General features: G+C 43.5%; 1 protein-coding gene across 1 annotated transcript in view; it reads right to left on the bottom strand.

Moving 5' to 3' along the window:
- The window catches only part of RAB8B (RAB8B, member RAS oncogene family), a 58,676-nt gene extending 52,303 nt beyond the window's left edge, over positions 1-6,373 (bottom strand). The window contains exon 1 of the mRNA XM_080808997.1: positions 5,879-6,373. Coding sequence (XP_080665123.1) covers positions 5,879-6,002 — 124 coding nt within the window. The 5' untranslated portion in view covers positions 6,003-6,373. The remainder of the gene's footprint in view (positions 1-5,878) is intronic.
- Between the last annotated feature and the right edge of the window lie 19,125 nt (positions 6,374-25,498).

Raw genomic sequence — 25,498 nt, 5'->3', positions numbered from 1 at the left:
CAAGCCTCTCCTCATTCTGCATGAAACCTCTTTCCTGCAGAATCCTCCCACTTCTAATACGCACAAGAGAGCTGGTCCCCAGAATGGCTCCACGTGCGGGCAGGCAGGCAGGCCTCAACGAGACCCAGCCTCGGGGCGTGCCAGCAGCTCCCAGGTGGTCTTCTGCTTCTGGTTCCATGGTTCTTTTCAGATGCAGTTATCAGATTTAACTCAAAAATCAACTGCTAATTTTTTCCTGGTCTTCAAAGGCTAGACTTATTTCCCTCGAAGACAATATTCAAACCTATTTCCCCACAGCTTTCTCGGTGGGTCCAAAACAAAGCTTCTCCCTGATCTGCTGCCAGGCAGAACAGCTGGCAAAACTCTTTTTTGTAAAGTATGCTTAGTCTTAAAACATATCCATATTGTGTCCAAGACTCAGTTTCCCCACACCCACTCTTTATTTGCTGAATGGCTTTTCTCCCTCACTAGAACAGGAATTGAGGAGGTTAGGTTTAACCCTTTATTATCAAGCATTAAGCTCTACTTTTTCTGAAACAGTATTGTCAGGAAAGCTATGGCTTGGATGGAAAATCTCCTGACAGCTTCGAGAGAACACAATGACATTAAAATAAGGCTTTATGTACAAAATGTTCAATTTGAAGTTGCATGTTCCTTGCATATTTCTGTGTGAGAGGCTGAAACCAAGGAAAACAACTATGAAAATTAAAATCCACTTACTCTACGTATTTGGCTGATGCTTAGTCAAATGTCGATGACATTTTGGATAAAAATGTAAATATGACAAAGTTTGTTTTTCAGTCAGTAATTCTTGATAACAGCCTTGAATTGTTACCAACCAAAAAAAGTTCTTTAGTTTTAGGCTAGGGTCGACAAACTTTTTCTGTAAAGGAACAGTTAGTACATATTTTTAAGCTCTGTAGGACACATATGGTCTCTGTTGCATAGTCCTTGTTTTACGTTTTAATAACCATTTAGAAACGTTAGCAAGCATTCTTCGCTTGTCAATGGGCACAAAAACTACAGGCCAGGGGCACCTGGGTGGCTCAGTGGGTTAAGGCCTCTGCCTTCAGCTCGGGTCATGATCCCGGGGTCCTGGGATCGAGCCCCACACCGGGCTCTCTGCTCAGCCTGCTTCCTCCTCCTCTCTCTCTCTCTCTCTCTCTCTCTCTCTGCCTGCCTCTTTGCCTACTTGTGATCTGTCTGTCAAATAAATAAATAAAATCTTTAAAAAAACAAAACAAAACAAAACTACAGGCCACATTTGGCCCCAGGGCCATTCTTTGCCAACCCCTGATTTTAGGAAAAGTGAATCCAAGAAAAAAATGCAACGTTACAGAATAAAATATCTAAAAGTGCTCTGATGAGACCAGGAGGCAACAATTAGCCAGCATACTGCTATTAACATGATTTCATTAGCTATTTTGCACGTGGAAGGAATTTTAATGACAGGATGCACTTTGATCTCCCAACCTGTAACTAGGGACACAAAAGAAACAGGCAAAAGAAGGCTATCATATGCAGAGTTATCCCAGGAGAAATCCTCACAGAAAAGTCTAAGTGCAAAACCTAATTCCTCCCCAGGAAAGGTGGCGACTTGGATTTATGGAGACGATCAGACTGACAGACTGGTCAGAAATAGCAGCAGTGAGAAGTCACGCAGACTTGAATTAGGGGCTTCATGAGAAGTTCTGCTACAACCAGCTGTGTGATCTTGACACTGTCAATTCAACCTTAGCTTTCCTACTTACAAAATTGGGGCAGGGCTAGAAAGTCGATAATCTCCAACTCTTCTACTGTCAAACTATGACCATACTAAATAATGCAACCACTCAGGAAATACCCTGACAGGAAGAGGGGGGAGGGAAGGGGAAAGATAGCAAAGGAATGACGCTCACGCTGTCCAGTTAAAGGACAGGGCTGGGTTTTCTCTTTCTGTTCTAGCAGCACCTTGCTCAGTACAGGCCATTCCAAGGTATCTGTATGGCCTCCTATCAATAGTAAACTGCACCCACCTCCCACAGGAAATATAATGCACAGGTGACTGTATTACTGTTTCCTAGTTGTCTTAACATCACATCTTATAGACATTTAAAACATTAATTATGATTATGCAGGAGACTTGGGGGAGCTCATCAAAAAACTTTTTTCAGGGGCTCCTGGGTGGCTCAGTCGGTTGAGCTTCAGCCTTAGGCTCAGATCATGATCCCAGGACCCTGGGATCCAGCCCTGCATCAGTCTCCCTGCTCAGTGGGGAGTGAGCTTCTCCCTCTCCCTCTGCCCCTCCCACGACTACCCCCCACGCCCGCCCCACTGGTGCTCTCTCACTCTGCTGTCTCTCTCTCTCTCAAATAGGTAGAGAAATCTTAACAGAAAGAAAGAAACAAAAACTTCTTTCAGTTCTCAAACCTTTGAACTGGAAGGCTGGTTGGTCGTAGGCACTGGGCCTATAATTTCAAATGGATATACCCTCCCTACTCAGTAGTTAACGAATATTATCAAACTGATACACTGAAAGATTCGCAATGGGTCAGGTGAAAGACAATGCACCTTCCACCACCCCCCAAAGCAGAAAGGAAATGAGGAGAGCTGGGACCTCAGACAAGGTAGCAGAACCTTAAAGAAGTGAGAAGAAAGTACTTGTGAGAGAGCCATTACCTGTAATCAAAATGACTGTCCCCTTCCTTTCATGATGGCCTAGCCACTATCAAACACCATTTAAAGATGGCAGATGCCTTTTTAAACAATGACTTGAACTTTGACAAAGCAATATTAAAACTAAACATGTATCAAGCACACATGCGTATCTACCAAATCACACACACACACAAACCTTAGGTATTAAGAAATGGCTTTTTCCTGTAATGTTGACCTTATCAAGTTTAGTCAGCAAGGCTGTGGCAGACCCTGTCAAAACCCAGTCAGAAAAGCCCAGAACTTATACACCTAGGTATCTCAAAAAATAATTATGACTGGGAGGAGATGGACCACCAACTCTTACCTCAACAACTTCAGATGACCAGCGGATGGGGGAGGTGGGGGCAGGCTGCTAAAGATGTGGACACTCCATGCCTACGTGTGCGGTTAGTGAAGAATGTGTGGAACTTTTTTCATGAGCATGGTGTTAATATTCACCTTCTTTTCCCAGCTTAATTTCAAATGCAAAGCATTACGTTTCAGGTAAAAAAAATTTTCTGCTGTTTGAAGGCAGTATGATACCACTTCCTGTCGGGCTCTGTGGCTCAACAAGAGGCATGGATTTCCCCTCCTCCATGTCAACTGAAAACGCAGCTCAGAGCCTCTTTTAACCACATCCACCTCACAGAAAATATGAAGACCAAGATCACATTTAAGACTCATTCCGATTAATGTCTGCCTTCTGTTCAACACAGTTTCAGGACACTGGTTTTCCTGCCTTCATAGCTGCAACCCTTTACAGAACCAATTTCAATTAAAAAAAAAAAAGTCCACACAAAAAAGATTCTAAGCCAACCACAAGAAAAGTATTTTTTTTTAAGATTTTATTTATTTATTTGACAGAGAGAGAGATCACAAGTAGGCAGAAAGGCAGACAGAGAGAGAGAGAGAGAGAGAGAGGAGGAAGCAGGCTCCCTGCTGAGCAGCAAGCCCATTGCGGGACTTGATCCCAGGACTCTGGGACCATGACCTGAGCCGAAGGCAGAGGCCCAACCCACTGAGCCACCCAGGCGCCCCAAGAAAAGTAATTTTTCAAAGCTACTATCACAAAAGGAAGCAGATACCCTTACAGGAAATATGGGACAAAAATTAAGGCAAAAAAAAGGGGGGGGCGGCTAATAAAGCTATTTCAAATGACTGAAAGTCAACCAAGGAGCTTAAGAGAAACCACATCATTGAGACTCACTCACTTTTGACACCGGAGAATGCTTCTGGGAGGGTCACACATAGAGAGAATGGACAAAAGGCTACCCACTCAACTTGTTAGAAATTGTCCTTTGCCATCTGGACTGCACTATGCATTCAACAGTGTAAAAGGTTTATTCGGGGTTTTGAAATTAGTACCAGCATCCAAAACTAACGTCCTTTAGTTGCTGTGACAGCTCCCACCAAATCTCTTAGGAATATACTTGAGACATGACATTTAAAATCTGCTTCCTCAGAAAAGAAAAAGTCCCACTCAAGAATGACTGCCAAGAACTTGCAACTCAAACTTCCCTAAGCCCAGACAGCATAACACTGGGGAGGTTTCAGAGCACTCAATCGGTAAGAAAGAGGCCAGAACAAACAAACCAACCATAGACTTCCCTAGTTCTCAATTTTAAGAGCGTTCCATACCCAAATATTCTTTTTTTTAAATGGTAAATTATCCTTAAAACACACAGTATTCAAATACAATTGTTACCATAGCACCATAATAATCCCAGAAATTCACAGTGAAATATGCTATAAGAACCATGTGAAAGGTGCTTAAGTGAGCTATTAGAAACTACAAACATCACCCAGACAACCAAAAGATAAGATTCTTAAGGTATTTAATTAACTGCAGCTATCTAACAAAGGAAGTGATGTTAAGGTCACTTGCATAGGCAGTTTAAAACCAGCCTTGATTTGCTCTTCAGTTTATGGTAAGTTACTTATCTCCTTACCTGAACACAAAGTCAGCCAGGACAAAAGTAGAAAGGACAGCTCCCCGCCAAGATCAGGAAAAACGATTAATCAATTCAAAGTAATTGGGGGGTACACTGTTATGTTGTGATTCATTCAGCAAGTAATAATTAAAACCAAGGCAAAATGCATAGGGAGTCAGACAGAATGTAAGATCAATTCCTCCCCTGAGAAGTTATTAAACATTCAAGCCCAAGAATTTACAAAGTTGAGAAGTGTTGCTTCTCAGGAGATGGTAGTAAAGGAGTGAACCATATTTTCCTGATCACACCATTCCCAAGAGTCACCAATTCTCTTAACACCGGTTAATGCTCACAGAACACTTTACACTCTGTAGACATTATTCCACTAGTCACGTTTTGATCTTTCTTCCTGCACTTGAGCCAAAGGAAAGGGAGAGAGAAAATGATAACCAGGGTTCCCAGTTACTGGAGAAAGTCCGGTGCCCCACGTTTTCCACTTCCTCTCCCTTTCCCATTTTCTCTGTCTTCTCTGCTTAAGCTCTGGACTGTATATTCTGCTTCTCCTTTTCCTTTCTATCTCACACCCAGCTTTCCTTTACTTTCTCCACCACCTGTCCTCGCTCTGACCTCTGATCCCCTGAACTCTTCTCCCTATCCTGCAATTTTTGTTCTGCACCCCCTCCATGACAAGAGATCCAGACCTCTTGTGGCCAGTGCCCCTCATCCCTCACCTCCTGATAGCTCATTCCTCTGAATTCCCTTCCGATCGTTGGGTTCTCGCCTCTTGTCCCTTGTGTCCTCTGTTCTTTTACTTCACGTCCCTCCCATTCCTCCCGAAGCTTCATTTCCCCCTTCGCATTTCCTTCCTCTTTCCTGTCTTTTAATCCATTTCACACCCACTATCCCCTTCTTTCTCTATGAGATTTAGTGTCTCCCGCCCCCCACTTTGTCCCGCTAAGACCCTTCCGTGTCACTCCCCCAACCCTCACACTTCCCCCAATACCCCAAGTCCTTGTTGCTCTGGTTCCCCTTCCCCTTCCTTTGCCCCCAAGTTCCCTCTTCACCGCCCCCCCAACCTCACGTCCTCGCCCGCCCCTCTCCCTCACTCTCTCCCTCACTCCTTCACTCTCTCCTACTGCCCTCGCCACCCTGCCGTCCCCGGGGTCCCCTCCCTGGGGCTCCCAAGCTCTCCTCCAGCCCTCTCCCCCGCCCGCTTGCACCCGCCCCCCATATCTCTCACTCCCCGTCCCCGGCCGCGGCCCCTCCCTCACCGATGGTGGAGATGAAGGTGGTGTTGAAGGCGTCTTCGGAGAAGCGGAATAGGAGGCAAGTCTTGCCCACCCCCGAGTCGCCGATCAGCAGCAGCTTGAACAGATAATCGTACGTCTTCGCCATCTTCTCGCTCCGGCCCTCTGACCCGGGAGCGAGAGAAGCGGCGGAGAGAGGCGGGGAGGGGGCCGCGGACAAGGGGGCGTGTCCGCCTCGCCACCGCCGCTCGCCCCGCCCTGCGACCCGCCCCTTCCCTTGAAGAAGGCCTGCGCGCCCCGCCCCGCGCGGCCAATCGGCTGGGGCTTCGTCATCATCGCCCGCGTCCCGGGGTTAGATGGGACTTGTAGTTCCTTGGAGGAGCCTCGGGCGTGCCCGGCGCCGGCTGTCCGAGCAGCCCCAGGGGATAAAAGAAGATCCGCTGGGTGCTGAGGGAGTGGGTGATTAGACGTTTCCACCCCGGCCGGGAAGGAAGGCTCGATTTCGAACTCTGCGTGTCGTGCCGCCGGAACTCAACTTCACGGTTTCTTTGTGTGTGAGCGCCTTTCAATTCCAGACCTCTGAGTCCCAGGACTACCGCATCTCTTCCGCCCGGACCCGGAGCAGAGATGCTTTCTTTGCTTCACGCGGCTGTGGCGCAGCCTGTGGATTATCTGCAGGGTGCGTTATCTGGCATCGCCTGCAGCTCCTGCCCGGCACCACCTCTGTGCCCCCTTCCTCAGCCCCTCAGTTACAGATCTCGAAAAGAATGAGTGCCGTTCTGACTTGAACCCCAGTCATGTTCTCTTCACGCCATACAGACCAGAGGCAAATACGATTGGTATTTTAGAGGATCTGCTATGCAGACCACTCCCCTTCCCCCAACAAGACGGTGGAGAAAAATCTGGGATTTTTAAATATTAAGGCTTGCGCTACAGGTCTGTGTCCTATAAAGTGGCAAGCATTATGTGAGGCAGGAACTATGACTGTGGGAATCTAAAGAATAAGATCTGGATTTTGGTTCAGCGGCTTAACTGCTCCCTCTCTGCGACCCAGTTTTCTCATCTGTAAAATGGGTATAAAGCAAGCTATTTCATAAGGTTGTAGAGAAAATGAAATGAGATGCTTAATATGAAAGCACTTTGAAATCCATAGGCATTGTAGAAATGTTAGTGGTGATGGTTACCTTCTTAAACCCTCTGGAGGCTCTCAATGGATGACAACGGGGAGGGGGGTGCATTCTGTTATACTCACTTTACTCCTTTATTTACTGGTTTAGACTATTCTTTGTTTTGTGGATATAGTGGTCAGGCCTCTTTTTCATTTGCTAGTGACAGAAACCCATCCAGATCAAGTTCTCTTAGAAGGGAGGTTTCCTGGTTCAAGTAAAGTCAAAGGGCAAGGAATGGCCATACAGGTCTAGAACCAGAAGCTCTATCCAGTCATGGCTCTCTCATCTCTTCTCCCTTCTTCCATCCAAGTACTAACCAGGCCCGACCCTGCTTAGCTTCCGAGATCAGACGAGATCGGGCGCGTTCAGGGTGGTATGGCCGTAGACTCTTCTCCCTTCTTAGTTTTAATTTTTAATATGCCAAATACCAGTTGATAAGACCCACATGAACAAAAGCTCTTCAGGGTCCTCAATAATTTTTAAGAGGACAAGGGGGTCCTAAAGTCAAAATATTTGAAAACCACTGGCCTAGGCATTTACCTTAGATCTAAGTAAAAACTTTCTGAAAGGTTGGAGGAGGGTATTAAGGGAGGCAGTGGACTCCACCATTAGTGGAATAAGGAAAAAACTTGGGACAGTTAGTTAAACAAGACAAGATTTCTGAAACACATCTCGAGTGCCTTGTGACTTCATGTATGGTGCCAGTGACATTCCATTCTTGGTCTTGTTATGGCAGAATATTCAGTTGGTCTTAGTACTGGCCTTCACCTTTTATGTGGAAAGAAGATGAAATGTGTGATTTACTCACACGTATTGATAACACAGTACCCAGAGAGTTGCTGCTACAGATGGGTTCCCACAGATGGGAACAAAGCTCCTAAGGATGTCAATGTCATTTTCTGTCCCCTCAAGAGAAGGGCCCCTTCCTCTGCCTCTTTGCCCCAGCCAATTCTTGGACAAGTCTGTGAATTTGGCCTCAACTGGGGCTGAACAACCATGAACAGCTCAGTTCTATACCTTTACCTTCATTCTGGAAAAGAAGGGAGAAAAAATTTTCCAAGACCAGTGAAATCTTTCTTTTATAAAATGTGTATTGGGGCGCCTGGGTGGCTCAGTGGGTTAAAGCCTCTGCCTTCGGCTTAGGTCATGATCCCAGCGTCCTGGGATCAAGCCCTGCATCAGGCTCTCTGTTCGGAAGGGAGCCTGCTTCCCCCTCTCTCTCTGCCTGCCTCTCTGCCTACTTGTGATCTCTGTCTGTCAAAAAAAAAAATTTTTTTTAATGTGTATTGATTAAAATAAATTTCAGTCCCACTATCTGCATGCAACTGTTGGCATTCGTTTTCGGAATGAGTAAGAATACACTGATGTGGTACAGAACTTAAGTTCAGAAAGAAGTTAGTTAGGAATTTTAAAGTCCCTAAATTTCCTTAGGGGAATTTTGTTAATTGATGGGAATTAAAAAAAAAAAAAACCAACTCTGTCTTATTTTCACTTCCCTGGTTTTTCTTTGCTACCAAGTGTATATAACCTTGGGACTTTCTAGGTGGTAAGTCTGTGGATCATAGTTGAACCATTTAAGAATTTTGATATATGGACACTATTTCAAGAAGAATCCAAATTTTTCCCTTTATGCATTATTTTTATATTTATACAACAATGTTCTTAGAATACAGATTTGGTGGTAGTAACAATACTACTAAGTCAAGGTACTTTGCTCAAAGGATTGGACAATAAGTATATCTGTAGAGCTGAGGGTATCACATGGAACAGATTGCTGGTTGCCACCTTCCTTTCTTTCTCCAAATGGCATCAGAGGACCCACTTTCTAAAAATCAGTGCTACTGTACTCTGAGGAAACCACATCAATATTTTTTGCCAGTTGCCCAAAACCATCTTTGAAATGCTACATCACTGCAGAGCACTAGGAAGACTAACACATTCAATCTGATTCTGTAAATGATTATTGAAGCCTTTGATAAGGTTACCGTGGGTATAGCAGCTTGATTTACAGAAACCTGGATGTCCAAGGAGCTCACCCTCTGTGGTTTTTGTCAGGCCAGCACGCTTTCTTCTTGCTTTTGGAAAGCTCCTCTCCCTCTGATGGCTCTGAATCATGGTACTTCACTCCTCCAGCCAAAGCGATGGACATAAGACCAGGCTGGCTCAATCTGAGTTCTTCCCTGTGAATCTTCTAATGAGGTGGGATAAAGATGCTGAAAGGAGGTCTGAATGGTAAGAGGTCTGTGTGAGTTTCAGACTGGTTTTGATCAGAGATTTAGTTCATTTTCCTGTTTTTTCTTTCCCTGCCCTCCTCGGCATGTTTACTCTGTCCTTGAGCTGGCTTGCTTTTGCCCATGTTGCACAATTCCAAGGGATTATTCACTTCTTACAGTTTATTCATTTGAGGATCAAAGACACCCTCCCCCCAAGAATCTATACATATTCTTGAGGGTTGGTGTGTTCTCTAGGAAAATTTTCAAATTAATTCAAGCACTCTTCAACTGTTTTAAATTGCTCTATAAAACTTGCGTGTAAGGAAGGTTACCTTTCTTAACTGCTTACATGAAATTAAATTTGGCTGAGACCCCTAACTTGTCAAGGGCTGGCAAAACTGGTATCTATCATTACTGGGGCTTTTCCTCCTCTTAACTGCACCGTATAAGAATCAGGAGCTTACATGGTCCTGAAAAATTAGGGGCAAAGCAGCTTCTGGTCATCAGCCTGCCCCCGTCAATGTTGACACTTCTGTCTAAATAGTCTTGCATTCTGGTCCTCTGCCATCTGTTGAGCACAGCTGCCCCGGTGGGCTACAAAGATGTCCTTTATGGTGATTATTTTCACTGACTGATGACTCAGCCATCGAATAAGTTCTCTGTTATCCAATAGTTTGTGTACTTCTTTGTCTTCTCCCTTAAGACTTGAGCTCTTAGAGGGAAAGGACATTGCTAATTTCTCACTGTGCCCCCAGCATGCCTAGCATGATGCCTTAATTGAGCAGGTACTCAATTAAGTTGTCAAATAAATGAATAAACATCTGACTATCATGCCAGTTTTCTAATTTTTTAACTAGCTGGGACACCTTTAGTTTATTATTCGCTGTAAGACCTAGGTATTTTTGACCTCACAGATACCTTTCTGGTTGTATGCTATCTTGTATTAATGTTATTCATTCTGTAAGTATACTATTCATTGTTGTGTTTAAGAGGTCAGTGTGATTATATCTTATTTCTCTAGCTTGTCAAGATCATATTGAATGATAATCCCTCAAAAATACCAATTTCTCTTATCACCTGTGTGTTATCCAAAAACATGCTATTTGTTTAGTGATATTCCAGTGGGATAACTCTATAATTATCTTCATCAGAGAGGGACAAACTGTACTCTTCCCACCCACTGATCTTTCCTGAGTAATCACAGGATGAATAATGTCCACTCAAACAAATATCCATTAAGCTCACTCTGAAACCAGCTCAGCAAGGCCACTTGGAAAATACTAAGTGATCTATCATGTGGTTCCTGCCCTCAGTTTGCTTCCCAGTTAATTGAGAGGAGAATCCACAAGTGAAAAGTTCAATGATAAATGGAAGACAGGTATTTGGTTGTATACACTTCATTTATCCGGATGGGTCAAGTATGCATTCTGATTAGTTGGCTTTTGATTCAGACTGGTCAGGCATCCATTTTGATTGGTTGGTGTCCATTTTTATTATTTGGGCATACATTCTGATTGGTCAGGCTTCCAACCGGATTGATCAAATGCTCATGCCAAATAGATTATTAAATATTTTGCATATCATGACTAGATGCAAAAGTTAGATAAAAATGATATAATACCAAAAATTGCTGCCTGAAAGTACAGTATCTGCTTGATTAACACATTTCAACAAACCTAGCTTCTTAGAACAGAGTCAGTAGGTGTATAACAGAGGTGTAGGGGGGATGAGTTAATGAACATGACTGAATGGGAGGCCATATTCTAAGGGCATAGGCCTTAGAATATGGGCGAGGACCATGGCCATGCCCAGATGAAAGCAAAACTCTTTCTTGAGTGTCAGGAGTGAATACCTAATCATCTAGAATGCACAGGAAGCCACCCGAGTTGCTACAATTCTGAGTGGCTCCATTTCTGGGTAGGGCCCAGCCGGCAGAAAGGGGAGGTCAAGCTTAGCCTGCATAGAGAACTGGGATCAATATTTTACTCAACTAGAGGGTGGGCTTTAAAGAATCCATTCAAATACCTCTTATATTATTTCTTTCTCTGATATAAAGTTTCTGACAATAAAATATTTTACAAAATTGATAAAATATTTTAGTAAAATCCATTCTTTTCACTAATCTAGACATTGCTATGCAAGATTTTGTGTCAAATAAGACATATGCAACAAATCTTATGCATTTGGGTAGAGTTCCTTGTAAGCTTGAGTAATTAAAAAAAAGCATTTTAGGACCAACTTTAAAATGGACTCTGATTCAATGGCAAAATGAAGATACACTGAAACTCACAATCAGTATCATGACAGATCCGAGATGCTTATGGCAATAAATAATAGAACACTGCATAGCTTAAATAATGAGAATAGTTACTGAAGCACATATTGAAATAATCAGATATAAAACTAATGACAGGTGAGTCATCCAGCAGCTCAAATGACGTGCCTGGGACCTGGGTTTTCTCTCTCTCATTTTCTTAGCAATGCTTCCTCAAAGTAACACATATTTCAACAGGCCAGCCCAATGTGGTTGCAAGATGTCGTCTTGAAACTCCCCAAACTCCTTGCTTCCACATTCAACAAAGCAGAATGTAGAGAATCCTCTTCCTCAAAAGTTTTTTAAAAATCCCCTAAAATCAAGTTCCCTGGGACCTGACTGCCCTGCCAGGGAACAATCCTAGCGTCCAAGAGACTGGCCTAGACCAACTGGGGTGGGGCTGAGCCAGGAGGGTCAAGCTCAACGTAAGTCATGGGCTCTGTGAGAAACAGAGGAAACAGGAGACAAGACTATAGAAGCAACAAATGAATACTACCAACTGTTTCAGTGTCAAGTGCACATTGATATGTGCATTGAGTACTGTTAAGTGATTGGTTATGTTGGAATTTCTAGAGCAGTAATGGAGCTGAAATCCAGGAAAATTCTGACTTGTTCTCTTAAACGGGTGGGTTGATTTTGAGCCAGAAAAAAGAGGCAAGAAGCAAATAAATGTTTGCCTAAAGAGGGGATAGGTGATCCAAATCTAGATCAACATAGGCACTTAGACACTTGGCTCCTCTCTACTCTATCTCAACTCAAAGCAAACAGCAAAGGTTAACCATTTTTCCAGCCTTGACCTTTCTTTTTTCTTTTTTTAAAAGATTATTGTATTTATTTGAGAGAGAGAGATTTGGGGGGAGGGGCAGAGGGAGAGAGAGAATCTCAACCAAACTCCCTGTTGAGCAAGGAGCCTGACAGTGGCTCACTCTCACAACCCTGAGGTCACGACCTGAGCTGAAATCAAGAGTTGGACACTCAATCAACTGAGCCACCCAGGCATCCCAGGCTGGAACTTTCTAAGTTCTGAGGTTTTGTAATGGAAAGAGGATTGAACTAAGCACCAGGTGGCCTGAGTTCTGTTCCCAGCTCTGCCACTAACTAGCTCTGCTCTGTGACCTTAAACAAGGACAACAACCTTTCTATGCCTCAGTTTCCTCATCTGTAAAGTGAGGGGGGGGCTGGGTTAGATAATCCCTTTCTGTCTGTGGAATACTTTGGCTCTTGAATCCAAACCCCATAACAGGTGACCCTCCTAGGCCAACCAAACACCCTGGTGAATCAAGGGGATTTATCAACAGCCTCAAGGCCTAGCAGGTCTCTTGGAGGCCAGGCAGGGCGTGGTGCTGGGAAAGGAGCCCAAGATACCTAGTTCCTTGTTCCAAAGAGCATTTAGTTCACCCTATGACTCAGTTATCAGTACTTCTCTCTTTCCAAGGAGTGCAACGTTTCAGTCCTCTCTGTGATGGCAACAACAATTTATGACAGTGCCAATCTAAAAGTTTAAGAGAAAAACGAGACTCTGCTTTGTATTTTCAGCCATATCCAGTCATATTCCTGCTTCCAATTCCTACTTAATATGGATAATCATTTCCTGAATAACCTTACACATAGACTTCCTTTTTTTCCCCTAATTTAACAGCAGCAAGGCTTTTTAAACAAAGTTAATTAGGAAACATGTCGAACGCTCCGGAACCTATGACAGAACACCTGATCTCTCCTGAAATTCCTTGCTCTCACTGTTCAGACAGAACTGAAGCAGTTAATATGAAATCAAGCAGAAGTCTTTGATTACTCATTTTTAAGATTTACATTTATCAGTGATGGTTGCAACACAACAGAATGCTTTAGAAATAAGGCTGAATAGGTGATTCTTTGGGGCCAGGATGAATATTCAGATTAAGAAAAACTGCTAATGAAATCCTAATCACATAGTAATTTCCCACGTATTACTCTCTGAAACTCAAGTAGCTATATGGCCTAATTAGGCCTGTTTGGGAGATTATCACAACATCTTATTTCTGCAATGAATGGCATCATTCAGCGTTTAATATTCATTGAGGCTTTTATGAAACAGAGAGGTTTCCATATGTCTCCAGAGCAAAACATTTGTGTTTGCCATCTGCTACTCAAGAGTAGTTTTGTAGAAAAAGAATGCAAATTGCTCGGTTCTTTAATTGCTTTGGGGTTAGGCTACACTATAGCTGGGACTGTGGGACACCCAATTCACCACTAGGAGCCTACAGTTGTTTACTTAGCTACCAACTTACAGAATTCTTTACAACCAAACAGCAGGAAAAGAAAGCAAAGCCTGAAATTATCTTTGTCCTTTAAACTCAAGGCAAAGTCCATTACGAAGTGATTGTAAGACTTTTTTCAAATAAGCATTAAGGAGACACTATCTAGGACACTGGACTTTGAGGCTGGTATAGCAAATATCAGTTCTCTTTTCTTAATCCTGAAACCAAAGGAAAAAATGACTCAATACTTGCAAAAAAAAAAAAAAAAAAAATCAAAGGATTGCCCTGAGCTCAGTATCAAAAAAAAAAAAGAATTTACTCTTAGTTACCCAGGAGATAATTGCTTGGGCTTTGGACTCTGTGCTGTTTGTTTCGCTTTTCCCCCTTCTCATTAGTTTCTTGAATTGTGGATAATTCTCTGCTCAGTAACATCTCCCTAGCCTATGGATATGCACCATTAGTTTTGCTTAATCAAGAATAACCTCAACCAAGAATTTAACCCAAAGTGGAAACCCTAGAGCTTAGCGAAAATCTGTAGATCTCAATTACTGATGCTCTTTGGAGCCCTCCTCGCAGTAGAATTTCATTCACTGGGGTTATTGGCGTATGAAATGTAAGAAATTGACAAATGAAAGCGACCTAATTTGGCCACTGACTATTTCTAAAACTATTTTCTGTTTTAAGATGCTATAAAACCAATGAATATATGAGATCATTTATTGTTTCCAAAGTTTGTACCTCGGAGTACCCAGTGTTCATGAGTTGGTGAAGTCAGAAGGATGGGTTTCACGGCCAAATGCTTTCAAGAGATGCTGCTCTCACAGTGTTTTGATGATATGGTTTCTCCGAGTCCTTAATATGCTGATGTGCTCTGTGACTGACTCTTCAAACTGGGTGCAAAGCGCGGCCTTCCTCACACGTGTGCTCTGAGGCACTTTTTGATGGAGCACCTTCTGGGACCTGTGTTTAGCAAAATATACGTTGGGAAACTGATTGCATTTAAACCCTTAGTATGAGATATGAAGAGTGAATAAAGTAAATTCCTACTGTCATGATGAAAATCAGCATGTTTACAGGAAACTGACAAACTGGACTGGTTTCTCCTGAATCCCAGGGCAGGGCTCCCTCTTGTCGTCTCTCTCACTGCACCCACCCACAGAGAGACTGGCCAGGGGGCAGGGCTGATGTGATGGCTCCTTTCTCCCGCCCTGGGGCAGCTGCCTTGCCCCCAAGTCCTGGGGGACAGACATGGTTCTGAATGGAAATGAAAATCACTTTACGTCCAGAAGCAAATTTACCCAGCATTCAAAAAGTGCAAAAAACTAGATTCTTAAATGAACATTCTGGAGGCTGAGTTTTTCAGGGAAAAAAAAAAAAAGGCTACTGTCAAGTAATTCAGCTAACATTTGCTTTTTTTCTTTTGTATTATTCTGTATTTTGAGTGAGTTATGGGACATGTTAGAGGGTCACATCACAGCCAGGCTAATTTTCTATAGTGACATCTAAAGTTCTGTAAAATGATCTGTATAATAAAATGCTCTTAAAGATAAATTATTTAAATTTCTTGAGGGTATGAATTATATTCATACTGTGTCCCTAATGACTAACACAGGGTTTGGCATATACTAGGTGCATAGAGATAAATATGTTTGCATTCATTAGTAAATTATAATCTGATGATTAGACTTTAATAAAATAACAGCTATAATACATTAATGGTACTTATGACATCTTACCTTTTCAAAAATCTCAAAGATAAATTCCTTGACCTGGTGAAGGTTTAAAAGCAGAAGCTAGTTAACACTCTTTATTTGTAATCTTCTACGTGATGTGGTTTTTCTTTCAGGGAATAATAAGTGGGATCACTTCTGTTTTACTTTTAAATACATGCACATAGACTTAGAAATGGAATAAATCAGTAGACACCAAGTCCTGTCTTCCAGCTATTTTCGAATTCCCCTGTCAGCCACTTGGCCTGTATTAAATATTGCCAGAGATAACACATGTAATAATAAGCCTGAACCCTGGAGGGCCTGAGTCATCAGAGAAGGATTAAGTCAGTGTTGGCAAATTATAGTTTGTGTTCTATATTTTCATTCACTTAATAAAAAAAAATTTTTTAGCACCTACAATACATAAAGCGATCCATAGGTACTATAAGGGGAATAAAGATGAAATTGGTACAGACCATCCCTTAAGAAGCCTGCATGAGAGGTGGGGCACATGTGTACATAATTACAATGCTGGGTAAAATTATGATATGCCAGTAATGCACTGTTGTGTTAATTTGTAGTTGTTTCCTAATTAGTTTATTTTTCTTTCAAAACTGGTAGTCTATAGGTCAGCAGATTCCCCAGTGTATTAGAATGCCCCATTCCCGGATTATTCTAGATAAAGAGCATCTGGGACATCAAGCTTTATGAATGGTCATTAGCATCATCTGAGAGCCATGCTTCTTATTAGAGAGCCGGACAGGACCATCCCAGCAAGATCTTTTGACTGGCCTTAAGTCACTTAGTTGGACATACAATTCACTTGAACGGGTTGGTTAAGGAGGATCAATCACAATGCCATGGGAGTCTGAACTGGTGGGGAGCCCGAGGGCATGCCTGCAATGCCTGTAGGAAGGTGGGTACTTTGGGTGGTAATGCCGTAACAGTTGGATCATCTAGTAATAGATGGGTCAAGTTGTTAAGTGACAACCAGAAATAGGGTCAACATAAGCACCACGAATTGTCCCTGGCTCACAGAGTGGCTCTGTCTGAACAAAGTGTATCTGTGGGGGAGAAGCCTGGGAGAGCCAGAGAACAATCTGTCTGTCCACACCCCAGAAGTGACCACCACCCGATGATTTGAATTAACTCCTTATTTCTGACTGGGGCTGTGTTTTTATCTCCGTTAAAAAAATTTTAAGGAATTTATTTATGTAACCAACATCCAAACATCATTAAGGAAATAGGTCTTTCACATGTTAGGAACGATGATGTCAGAGAAGGTCGAACTAAAGCCTTTATCTGAGCCAAGAATCCAGAATCCAATGCTCTTATCATTGAAATATACAACAACAACGACAAACTAACATCAAAGTATACATCTTATACATTTCACTATTTACCTCTTTTGCCTTGAGAATTGAAGACTAAAAATACTTTTTTATGAGTAGACATAGTTTTCTTTTAATTAAATGTTGTAGATCATTAAATGAAATCGAAATATGAGTTAACAAAGAAGCTCATAATTTTAACTTTTCTGTATGTCAAGCCAAGACTGAGATCATGACTCTGATTCTGAGCGAAATCAGGCAGACGGAGGGATTGGTTTTGTCCCATAGCTCCTTGCAACCTTGGCTGACCCAAGAGCAGGGCAAGCACACACCCAGGACCCCAGGGAGTCACTGCTCTTTTCTTTCTACTTGGTCATTTTGGGGAGGCAACAAAAAGGTCACCCAAGCCAGGATTACCACCTAGAGCTTTGGTATCTGGGTTCTCATGGGAGCACAACCTCTCCAGTGAAATATTTGATTATGGAGTATATTCATTCGATTTCTGGCCCTTATACCTACTGGAGACCATGCCTACTGCCCAGAATAAATTATTTGTGGGAGGAGAGCAGGCAAAACACTTGAAGCAGTTCATGCCCGTGTGTTTTATAGTTGAGGTAGCAATTTCTTATGGTATCCGGATTTGTGCAGACTCCAATATTAACTCATACTTTAGGCTTCTTTATTATTTAGCCAGATATCACTTGCTCTTACGTCTAAGCAAGAGGGGCCCCTCCCCTGGTGCCAGTTCTTTAAAGAGCCCTACTCTTGCCCTCTTCTGGTCACTACTCCCCACTGGGCGAAGAATCCACAGGCCAGGTGGATGTATTCATTCAGAGCCATGCTCCCTTTCTAGAACCTACTCTAGGTACCTAGACCCCAGAATTGCCTGCCAAAGACCCTGCTTCCAGGAATGGTAGGGGCCTCTTTTCTCACTGTGCCATTGGTGTGGTCCCATAGGCATAAGCAATGGCCAAAAGGGGGTGCTAACATGGCCAGAGCTTGAACACATGGTCTGGCATCCTCACTGTTTGTGTATGAGGCCGTTAGTGATCCCTGTTCTGCCTGGAGGTGGGAAAGCAGGGCATCAGTGCAGGCTAGGACTGCTCTCCCTGAATCACCACATTCTGGTATGGAGTTCTGTGGAACCAAAATATTCTAAATTTCTTATCATTTTTTAGGCCATTATAAACATGTATCTGTCAAGGTAGGAAATTTGTTATCTTCGCTTACAATTTTTAAATATTTAGACACAAGATATGTGGGCCTGTTTTCAGTTTGTTTGTTTGTTTTTTAGGATTTTATTTATTTATTTGACAGAGAGATAGAGAGAGAACACAAGCAGGGGGAGCAGCAGAGACAGAGGGAAAAGCAGACTCCCCACTGAGCAGAGAGCCAGATGCAGGACTCGATCCCAGGACCCTGAGATCATGACCAGAATTGAAGGCAGACCTTAACTGACTGAGCCACCCAGGCATCCCATTTTCACTGTTTTCTTTGCTTTTGTTATTTCTTGTTATTGTTTGTTTTCACTTTTTTTCACCTCAACCCACACAAATTATGGGACTAGGCCTGCTCTCGGAATAGGTTTGATTCTGAGTTTAAAATCATAATACAAAGGATCGGTAACAGAGGGTTCAAACATGGGTGGTGGGTGGGCTGCTTTGTCATCAGGTCAAATGTAGCATTACTCATAAGCAATGTTCCAACTATGTCCCCGTGTCCTGGCCCGGCTCCCTGGCCTGATAGGAGAAATTGTGCGTGTGCGTGTGTGTGCGTGTGTGCACGCGCATGTATGCGCGTGTCTAACATCCAGTGGGAACCAGAAGAATATGACTTGGCTGTTTTCAAATAACTCAAGCCCCGCACTGCTGCTCTGCTCTAGATTGCTGCCATTTCCCTGCCAAGAAGCTCTTCCCAGTTGACTTCCTTAAGCTGCTTGGAACTAAGAGCTGGGCACTGTGAAGGCCTCTTTCCAGGCGAAAAGGAATGAACTAGAAAAAAGAATTGGGCCAAGCTTCCTTGATTGAACCACTTCACTTCAGCAAATCCCTAAGCCTTTCTGTCTCTTTTGTCAGGAGTAAAATGAGCAGACTAACTCAGTCCTACCTCAGAGGGCCGTGAGTGGCAGGTTTAATTAATGATGATTGTGACGGGCTTTGTAATGTAAAGCTGTACATAAATGAAAAGGAGCACTATAGCTATTTTTTCCAAAGTCTGGATTGCATCCTGCTTTCCACTGCCATGATGAAGCTGCACACTTCAGGGGGACGGAGAGGCGCAGCTGGGCTTGCATCACCTGAAAAGAAAGCAGGGTTGGCAATGGGAGTGGAGCCTAGGGCAAAGAATCAGTGCACATCTCAGATTCCTAGATGGCAGGCAGCACCAAGACCCACTGGGCCCAGCTGGTGGCAGATGATAGACTGGTTTCTGCAATCAAAGTCCAGAAACAGGTGTATCCATTTATTTCTGGGTCCATTCTAGAAAGATTCTTGAGATCTAAAGGGTCACATTGAATAAAGAGCTCTTTCCAAAGATCTCCCCTGCCCCTCTTCCTCTTCTCCCTGCCTTGGTTTGCTGGCTGACAGCTCACATTAGAGGTGTTCACTGAAAACATGCAACAAGGATCAAGCCTTCGAGGATGCATTTCTTCCTTTAAAGTCATGGTCTTATTTATAAGGGGGACATTCCATGGTTACCTTAAAGGCATAACTGCATGATTTACCCGAAGTCACCCTAGTCTTGTTAAGCAGCACACTTCAGAACTGTTACTTTGGTTAAATGTAATGGTTAAGTGGTTAATTGTTACTTTGGTTAAATTTGGTTACTTTGGTTAAATTTGGTTACTTTGGTTAACATGGGATTCTGTCTCTCTTCTACAATTCATCTAACAATATTCATGTGCAATAAATCATAACTTTTTTTCAACTTTTTTTTTTAAAGATTTTATTTATTTATTTGACAGAGATCACAAGTAGGCAGAGAGGCAGGCAGAGAGAGAGGAGGAAGCAGGCTCCCTGCTGAGCAGAGAGCTCGATGTGGGGCTCGATCCCAGGACCCTGGGATCATGACCCGAGCTGAAGGCAGAGGCTTCAACCCACTGAGCCACCCAGGCGCCCCAACAAATCATAACTTTTTAAAAAGATTTTATTTATTTGAGAGAGAGAGAGTGAGAGTGAGCATGAAAGGGAGTGGGTCAGAGAAGCAGACTCCCCGCTGAGCAGGGAGCCCGATGCAGGACTCAGTCCTGGGACTCTGGGATCATGACCGGAGTTGAAGGCAGTCGCTTAACAAACTGAGCCACCCAGGTGCCCTAAATCACTACTTTCATACAGTAAGTAAACATGATTGCTCCTTCCCTTAATCTCCTCTAGACTTCATGTTTCTAGGATGGTGTATCATTGAAATTATGTTTATACAGCCCTTTCCTTATTATTAGATGACCTTAAGCTCCTTGAAAATCCGAAGAGGGTCTTAGTCAACTTTACATCCCTCCTGACATCAGGGCCTTCTTTATAGGAGACACAAAAATACACTTAATCAAATACAGTGAAAAATGAAAAGACCTAAGGAGTCATGAAAATGAGGAGAAACTAAGGGGCTCCTTCCTTCCTTCTTCCCTTCCTTCCTTCCTCTCTTTCTTAGGGTGCTTCATTTTCAAATAATTTTTTTTTAAGTAGGCTCCATGCCAAAATGGAGTCCAGCGCGAGGCTTGAACTCATGACCCTGAGATCAAGACCTGAGCTGAGATTAAGAGTCAGATGCTTAATGGACTGAGCCAGCCAGGCACCCCTCAAATAACTTTTTTTTAGAAAGAGAGACGGGGAAGAGGGGTAAAGGGAGAGGGAGATAGAGAATCAGGGTTCAATCCCATGACCCCTTAGACCATGACCCGAAAAAAAACCAAGAGTTGGATGCTTAAGTGACTGAGCCACTCAGGTGCCCTACCCTCAAATAATTTTTTTAAAACATTTTTTTGTTTGAATCTCTAAGTATATTATATTGGTTAAGATCAAAATTCTTGAGCTTCAGCCAAACCTTGGTTTACATCTTCGTTCTGCAAGTTAGCATTCATGAGGGCTTGGGAATGGTACTTAACAAGCTCTGTGCCTTAGTTTCCTTATCTATGAAATGGGAATACCACTACTACTTATCTCCTACAGATGTTGTAAAGATTATCTGAGGTAAATCCATGTAAAGTGCTTAGCACAGTACCTGACATGAAATAAGTGTTCAGATAACATCACTGTCATCACCACTGGAGATTATAGGGTCAGAAGTCTTGGTTGCTCGCAGAGCCTTAAAGGATAGCCGTCAGATTCAACTGCTTACCCCAGAGCTCCTCTCAATGCCGGCTGAGAAAGATGAAGCAGGAACCTGCTTAGGTTAGAAACTCAAAATCTTCTGCTCCTAGCCCCTGCTTGCAGATTTTATTCTTTAGAGACTTGAAGTATGGGTAAGATAGTTCTCATTCAGACATAACATGAGGACTGTTTAAAAGGCACTTGGTTGGTTGTAAAAATACATTGCCAGGCAGTGTGGATCCTTGTAAGTGGGCTCATTTCCAATGTACTTGGGATGTCTTTAAAATGGTGTCGCACTGGGGGTGCCTGGGTGGCTCATTTGGTTAACCTGAGGGTGGAACCTGCTTGAGATTCTCTCTTCCCCTCTCCCTCTGCCCCTTCGCTGCCATCTCTCTCTCTAAAAAAGGAGGGTGTGTGCCTGGGTGGTTCAGCTGGTTGGGCATCCGACTCTTGATTTTGGCTCAGGTCATGATCTCGGGGTTGTGGGATCAAGCCCTGCATCAGGCTCCATGCTCAGCCTGGAATCTGCTGGTCTCTTTCCTTTGTTCTGCCCCACATTTTTGTTCTCTATCTCTAAAACAAATATCTTTTAAAAAATGGTGTGTCTCAGGGCACCTGGGTGACTCAGTCGGTTGAGCATCTGACCTTCGCTCAGGTCGTGACTTCAGGGTCCTGGGATCGAGCCCCACATCAGGCTCTCTGCTTAGTGGGGAGACTGCTTCTCCCTCTTATTCTCCCTCTGTGCTCTCCCTTTCTCTCTCTCTCAAATAAAGAAATAATATCTTTTTTAAAAAAATGGTATCTCTCCTCAAATGTGGTCTCTAGATTTGATTATTCTACATGAAAAAAAATGTTACTGCATACATTCATCACCAGTTTGCTGAAGTTTGTGGAAAAAGTGTTTTTAGTCAACAGACCCCAACTAGCAAATAACCTGATGCTTCAGGGAGAAGACAGAGCAATAATAGCGAGGCAGCCTGAGGAAAGGACTTAGACCACCAGCTGCCTTGCCAAAGGCAGTAGTGACAATGGTTTGGAGGGAGTAGGTAACCTTATGGGGTCTCTGTCCAACCTATGCCTCCTTTCCTAAGAGCTCCCCCCACTCTCTTCCACTGGGGTGTGCCCCAGGAGTCACTATCATTCCAAGTGCCCAGAGACTACTGGAACCCACACTCCTGACCCAGGCTGAGACAACCAGCTTCCCTCGCCAGCGCATCTGGAACTGGGACCCAGGCCTTCTGGTTGGTCACTATTGGCCCTGGAGCAAGGACAGCATCCAACAAGGGGCTAGCATGGCCACTGTCACTATGTGCCCTGAGAAGCAGAAAAACTGGGGTTTGGGAGAGTAGGTTGAAAGAGCGGCAGGGAGACAGAGAGATGAGAAACCAGGTCGCCCCTGAGAGGAAAAGGGAAGTGGCAAGATAAGAATTGTCTCCATTCCCAGGGCCTCTGAGGGTTTTGTTCTGGCCCCCCTCCCCCACCCCAAGGCCCTGCTGCCCTTCCTGCCCTGGCCCACCTCCAGCACTCTTCCATTGAAGATGTATCTGTTACGTGAAACCCAAGGAGGCTTGGCTGCAGAGTGGGTGGCAGAGAGAGAGAGAGGCTAAGCCAGGGACTCTGGCTGCACAGGCAGGGTCTGCCTGCTGCTGCCCACCCAGGAGAGCCCATCACACTGGCTGCCCAAACCAGACACGCACACCAGCCATGTTTGCTGATGACAGAAATGGATGGCACAGATTCACAGCTACTCCTGAAATACATTTTTGTCACTTCCTGATACACTTTCTTGTGTAGTAGGGAAGAAAGTGGCATCCTAGAAGCACACCCAGAATGTTTTAACCATGAATACGTCTGCAGGGGTTTGTGTAACTGCCGCTGTCATTGGTCATGCATGTTGCAGGGAAAAAACAAAACAAACACCGGATAAGGCACTGATGGCTTTAACGTTCTGTCAGTCCCCATTCTGGGCCACTGGACATTTGCCCGTAGCTTTGGCTCTGCCCCAGATTCAGGGGCAAATCCTACCTCTAGCTAAAGGTTTCAAGGAGCCCTGGTACAGGAGTTCAGGAGACAATGTCAGGTCACTCTGGGACTTGCCCTGCTTCATCAAATGCTCTGGTTCTGGACTCTGAGCTTCAGCCTCATCCCGGGATTGAGTCAGTTTGATTCTGTGTCATAGGACCTGACTCCTGGATGCCCCAGGCTTCGGTCTCTGCCTCCATAACCTGGCCAGGACCCTGGCCCCTTCAAAATCAGTACTCCCATGTACATACAGCTATTCTTCCTTGGTAACCCACTGGAAACACAGACCAAGCTGAGACCTGTTACCCGCACTCTGTCCTGTGTGACCCATGCTGCCACTCTGGGCTACTCACACAGTTATTGCCAACACCTCCCCCAGCTCTACCACCCCCACCTTCACCAATCATCATATTTGCTTCACTTATGGGACACCTTCCTTTTTGTGCCTAAATCTCTTTAAATCACCCTGTCAACTGCTAGCACTCTGTGGGTCCCTACGGTCCTGCGGTTCTGCTTGCCTGGAAGACATCCTCCCTCTAACTTCAACTGGGCACTGATCACGGTGTCTAGCACATAGCAGGGTGACTGGGAAGCAGTGTGGTGGAAGGAGCATGGGTACCTTGAGGAGACCTAGGTTCAAAGCCCTGCTCCCCCACTTACACAAGGATCTTAATTCCTCCAGAACGCCAAAGGATTGTTGAAATGATTATGTGAAATACTGTGTTTGGCAAGATGTCATAGTTATTTGATAAAACACATCTGCTTTTCTTTCCTGCACTTATACTTTTTAACAGCTTTATTGATATTCACATATCATACAACCCACTGACAAAGAGTGCAATTCACTGGTTTTTAGAATATTCACTGGGTGTAGATTTCTTAAAATGCAATTAGAGCATGAGAAATATGAGGTTTAGTAACACTTGAAAAGACTTAGGGTGTTAGTCAGCTACAACGTTATGTAAATCAACAGTGGGATGCCATCACATTGCCAAAAAAGCATATGGGATATGGGGCTGAACTGATACACATGTGATGATCAGAACAAGGCAAGTACCAGTTCCCTGTGATTCAGAGCTGGCAATGTGTTCAGTCACTGGGCCTATTTTAAGAGGGATGTGGGCAAATTGGAGCATGTCCAAAGAAATGTAAAAAGAGTGATGAGAAACTGTGAATACTATGATATGCACCCTGGAGAAGTAAATTCTAAGAAGGGGTGAAACTCTGTCCTCAATTAGCTCAAGGCTGTTGGTTGGAAAATGAATGGCATGTGTTTTTTATGTCCCCTTCCTAGGCCAGAAATTCAATAGGTGAATTTAAAAGCAAGCCGACTTTGACATGTTGAAAAGAGGAATGCATTGTCCCTTCTTAACCTGAAATTCCATGTTTAATATATTACTACATTATTAGCAAGTCTGAGAGCAATGGCTTGTAGAGCTCTTATTCTGGGTAATGGGCTGTGTTCAGGTGGATAAAATGATCTAGTGGGTCAACTCTTCTTTATTCAAGGCCAACCACCCAGTTTGTGGGTTTGTCTAATAGCCCATTCTTTCTCCCGTTTTTAAAAAAAGATTTATTTATTTATTTCACAGAGAAAGAGAGCATGCAGGGGGGAGGGGCAGAGGGCGAGGGAGAGAGAAACTCAAGGATGACTTGGGGCTCAATCCCACAACCCCAAGATCGTGATCTAAGCTGAAGCCAAGAGTTGGTCGCTTAACCCACTGTGCCACCCAGGTGCCTCTCCCATTTTTCATTCCTGCTTTTGATGTAAGAGAAAAGGATGCCCCAAAGTGTCAATATGGATGTTTTATTAGCAGTTTTGATTACTGGAAATATTTCTAAAATAAGACTCTGGCATTACCTGATCAAGAGGGTTGTGCCCCTCTCTTCTCTACTCTGAAAGAAGTCCCTTCACTTTAGTACTTGAAATTGACCATGGTGCAAACATTTATGGAAGTCAGCAAACACTACAGATCAGCAACCCAACTCTCTCCTAGCTCCTTGTATCCCACTGCTTTAGAGTCTATGCTATACAATGACCACAAAGCTGGCACAATTCTACTAGATTTTTGGACGAAGTATCTCTATGAAAAATATATGTAGAGCCAATGGTATTTAACTTTCACCTAGTGGCAGTTTCGAATATAAATAGTTTAATATAGTTAACTAGTTTCAGAAGAATGGATTTTTTAGGGAAAAATATTTGGAGATTAGACTCAGTCTTACATGTATTTTTCCTTTAGAAAAACTTACAATAACCCCGTCTGTATACTTGGAGTCTATTATGCACAGCTGCTTAGGGAGTGACTGAATAACAGACTAGGGGGACAGAGCCAGGACTAAGG

The sequence above is a fragment of the Martes martes genome, assembly GCF_963455335.1.
Source record: "Martes martes genome assembly, chromosome: 7".
Classification (NCBI taxonomy): Eukaryota; Metazoa; Chordata; class Mammalia; order Carnivora; family Mustelidae; genus Martes; species Martes martes.
Note: the sequence above shows the minus strand (reverse complement) of the source record. Positions and strands in the feature narration are given on the sequence as shown.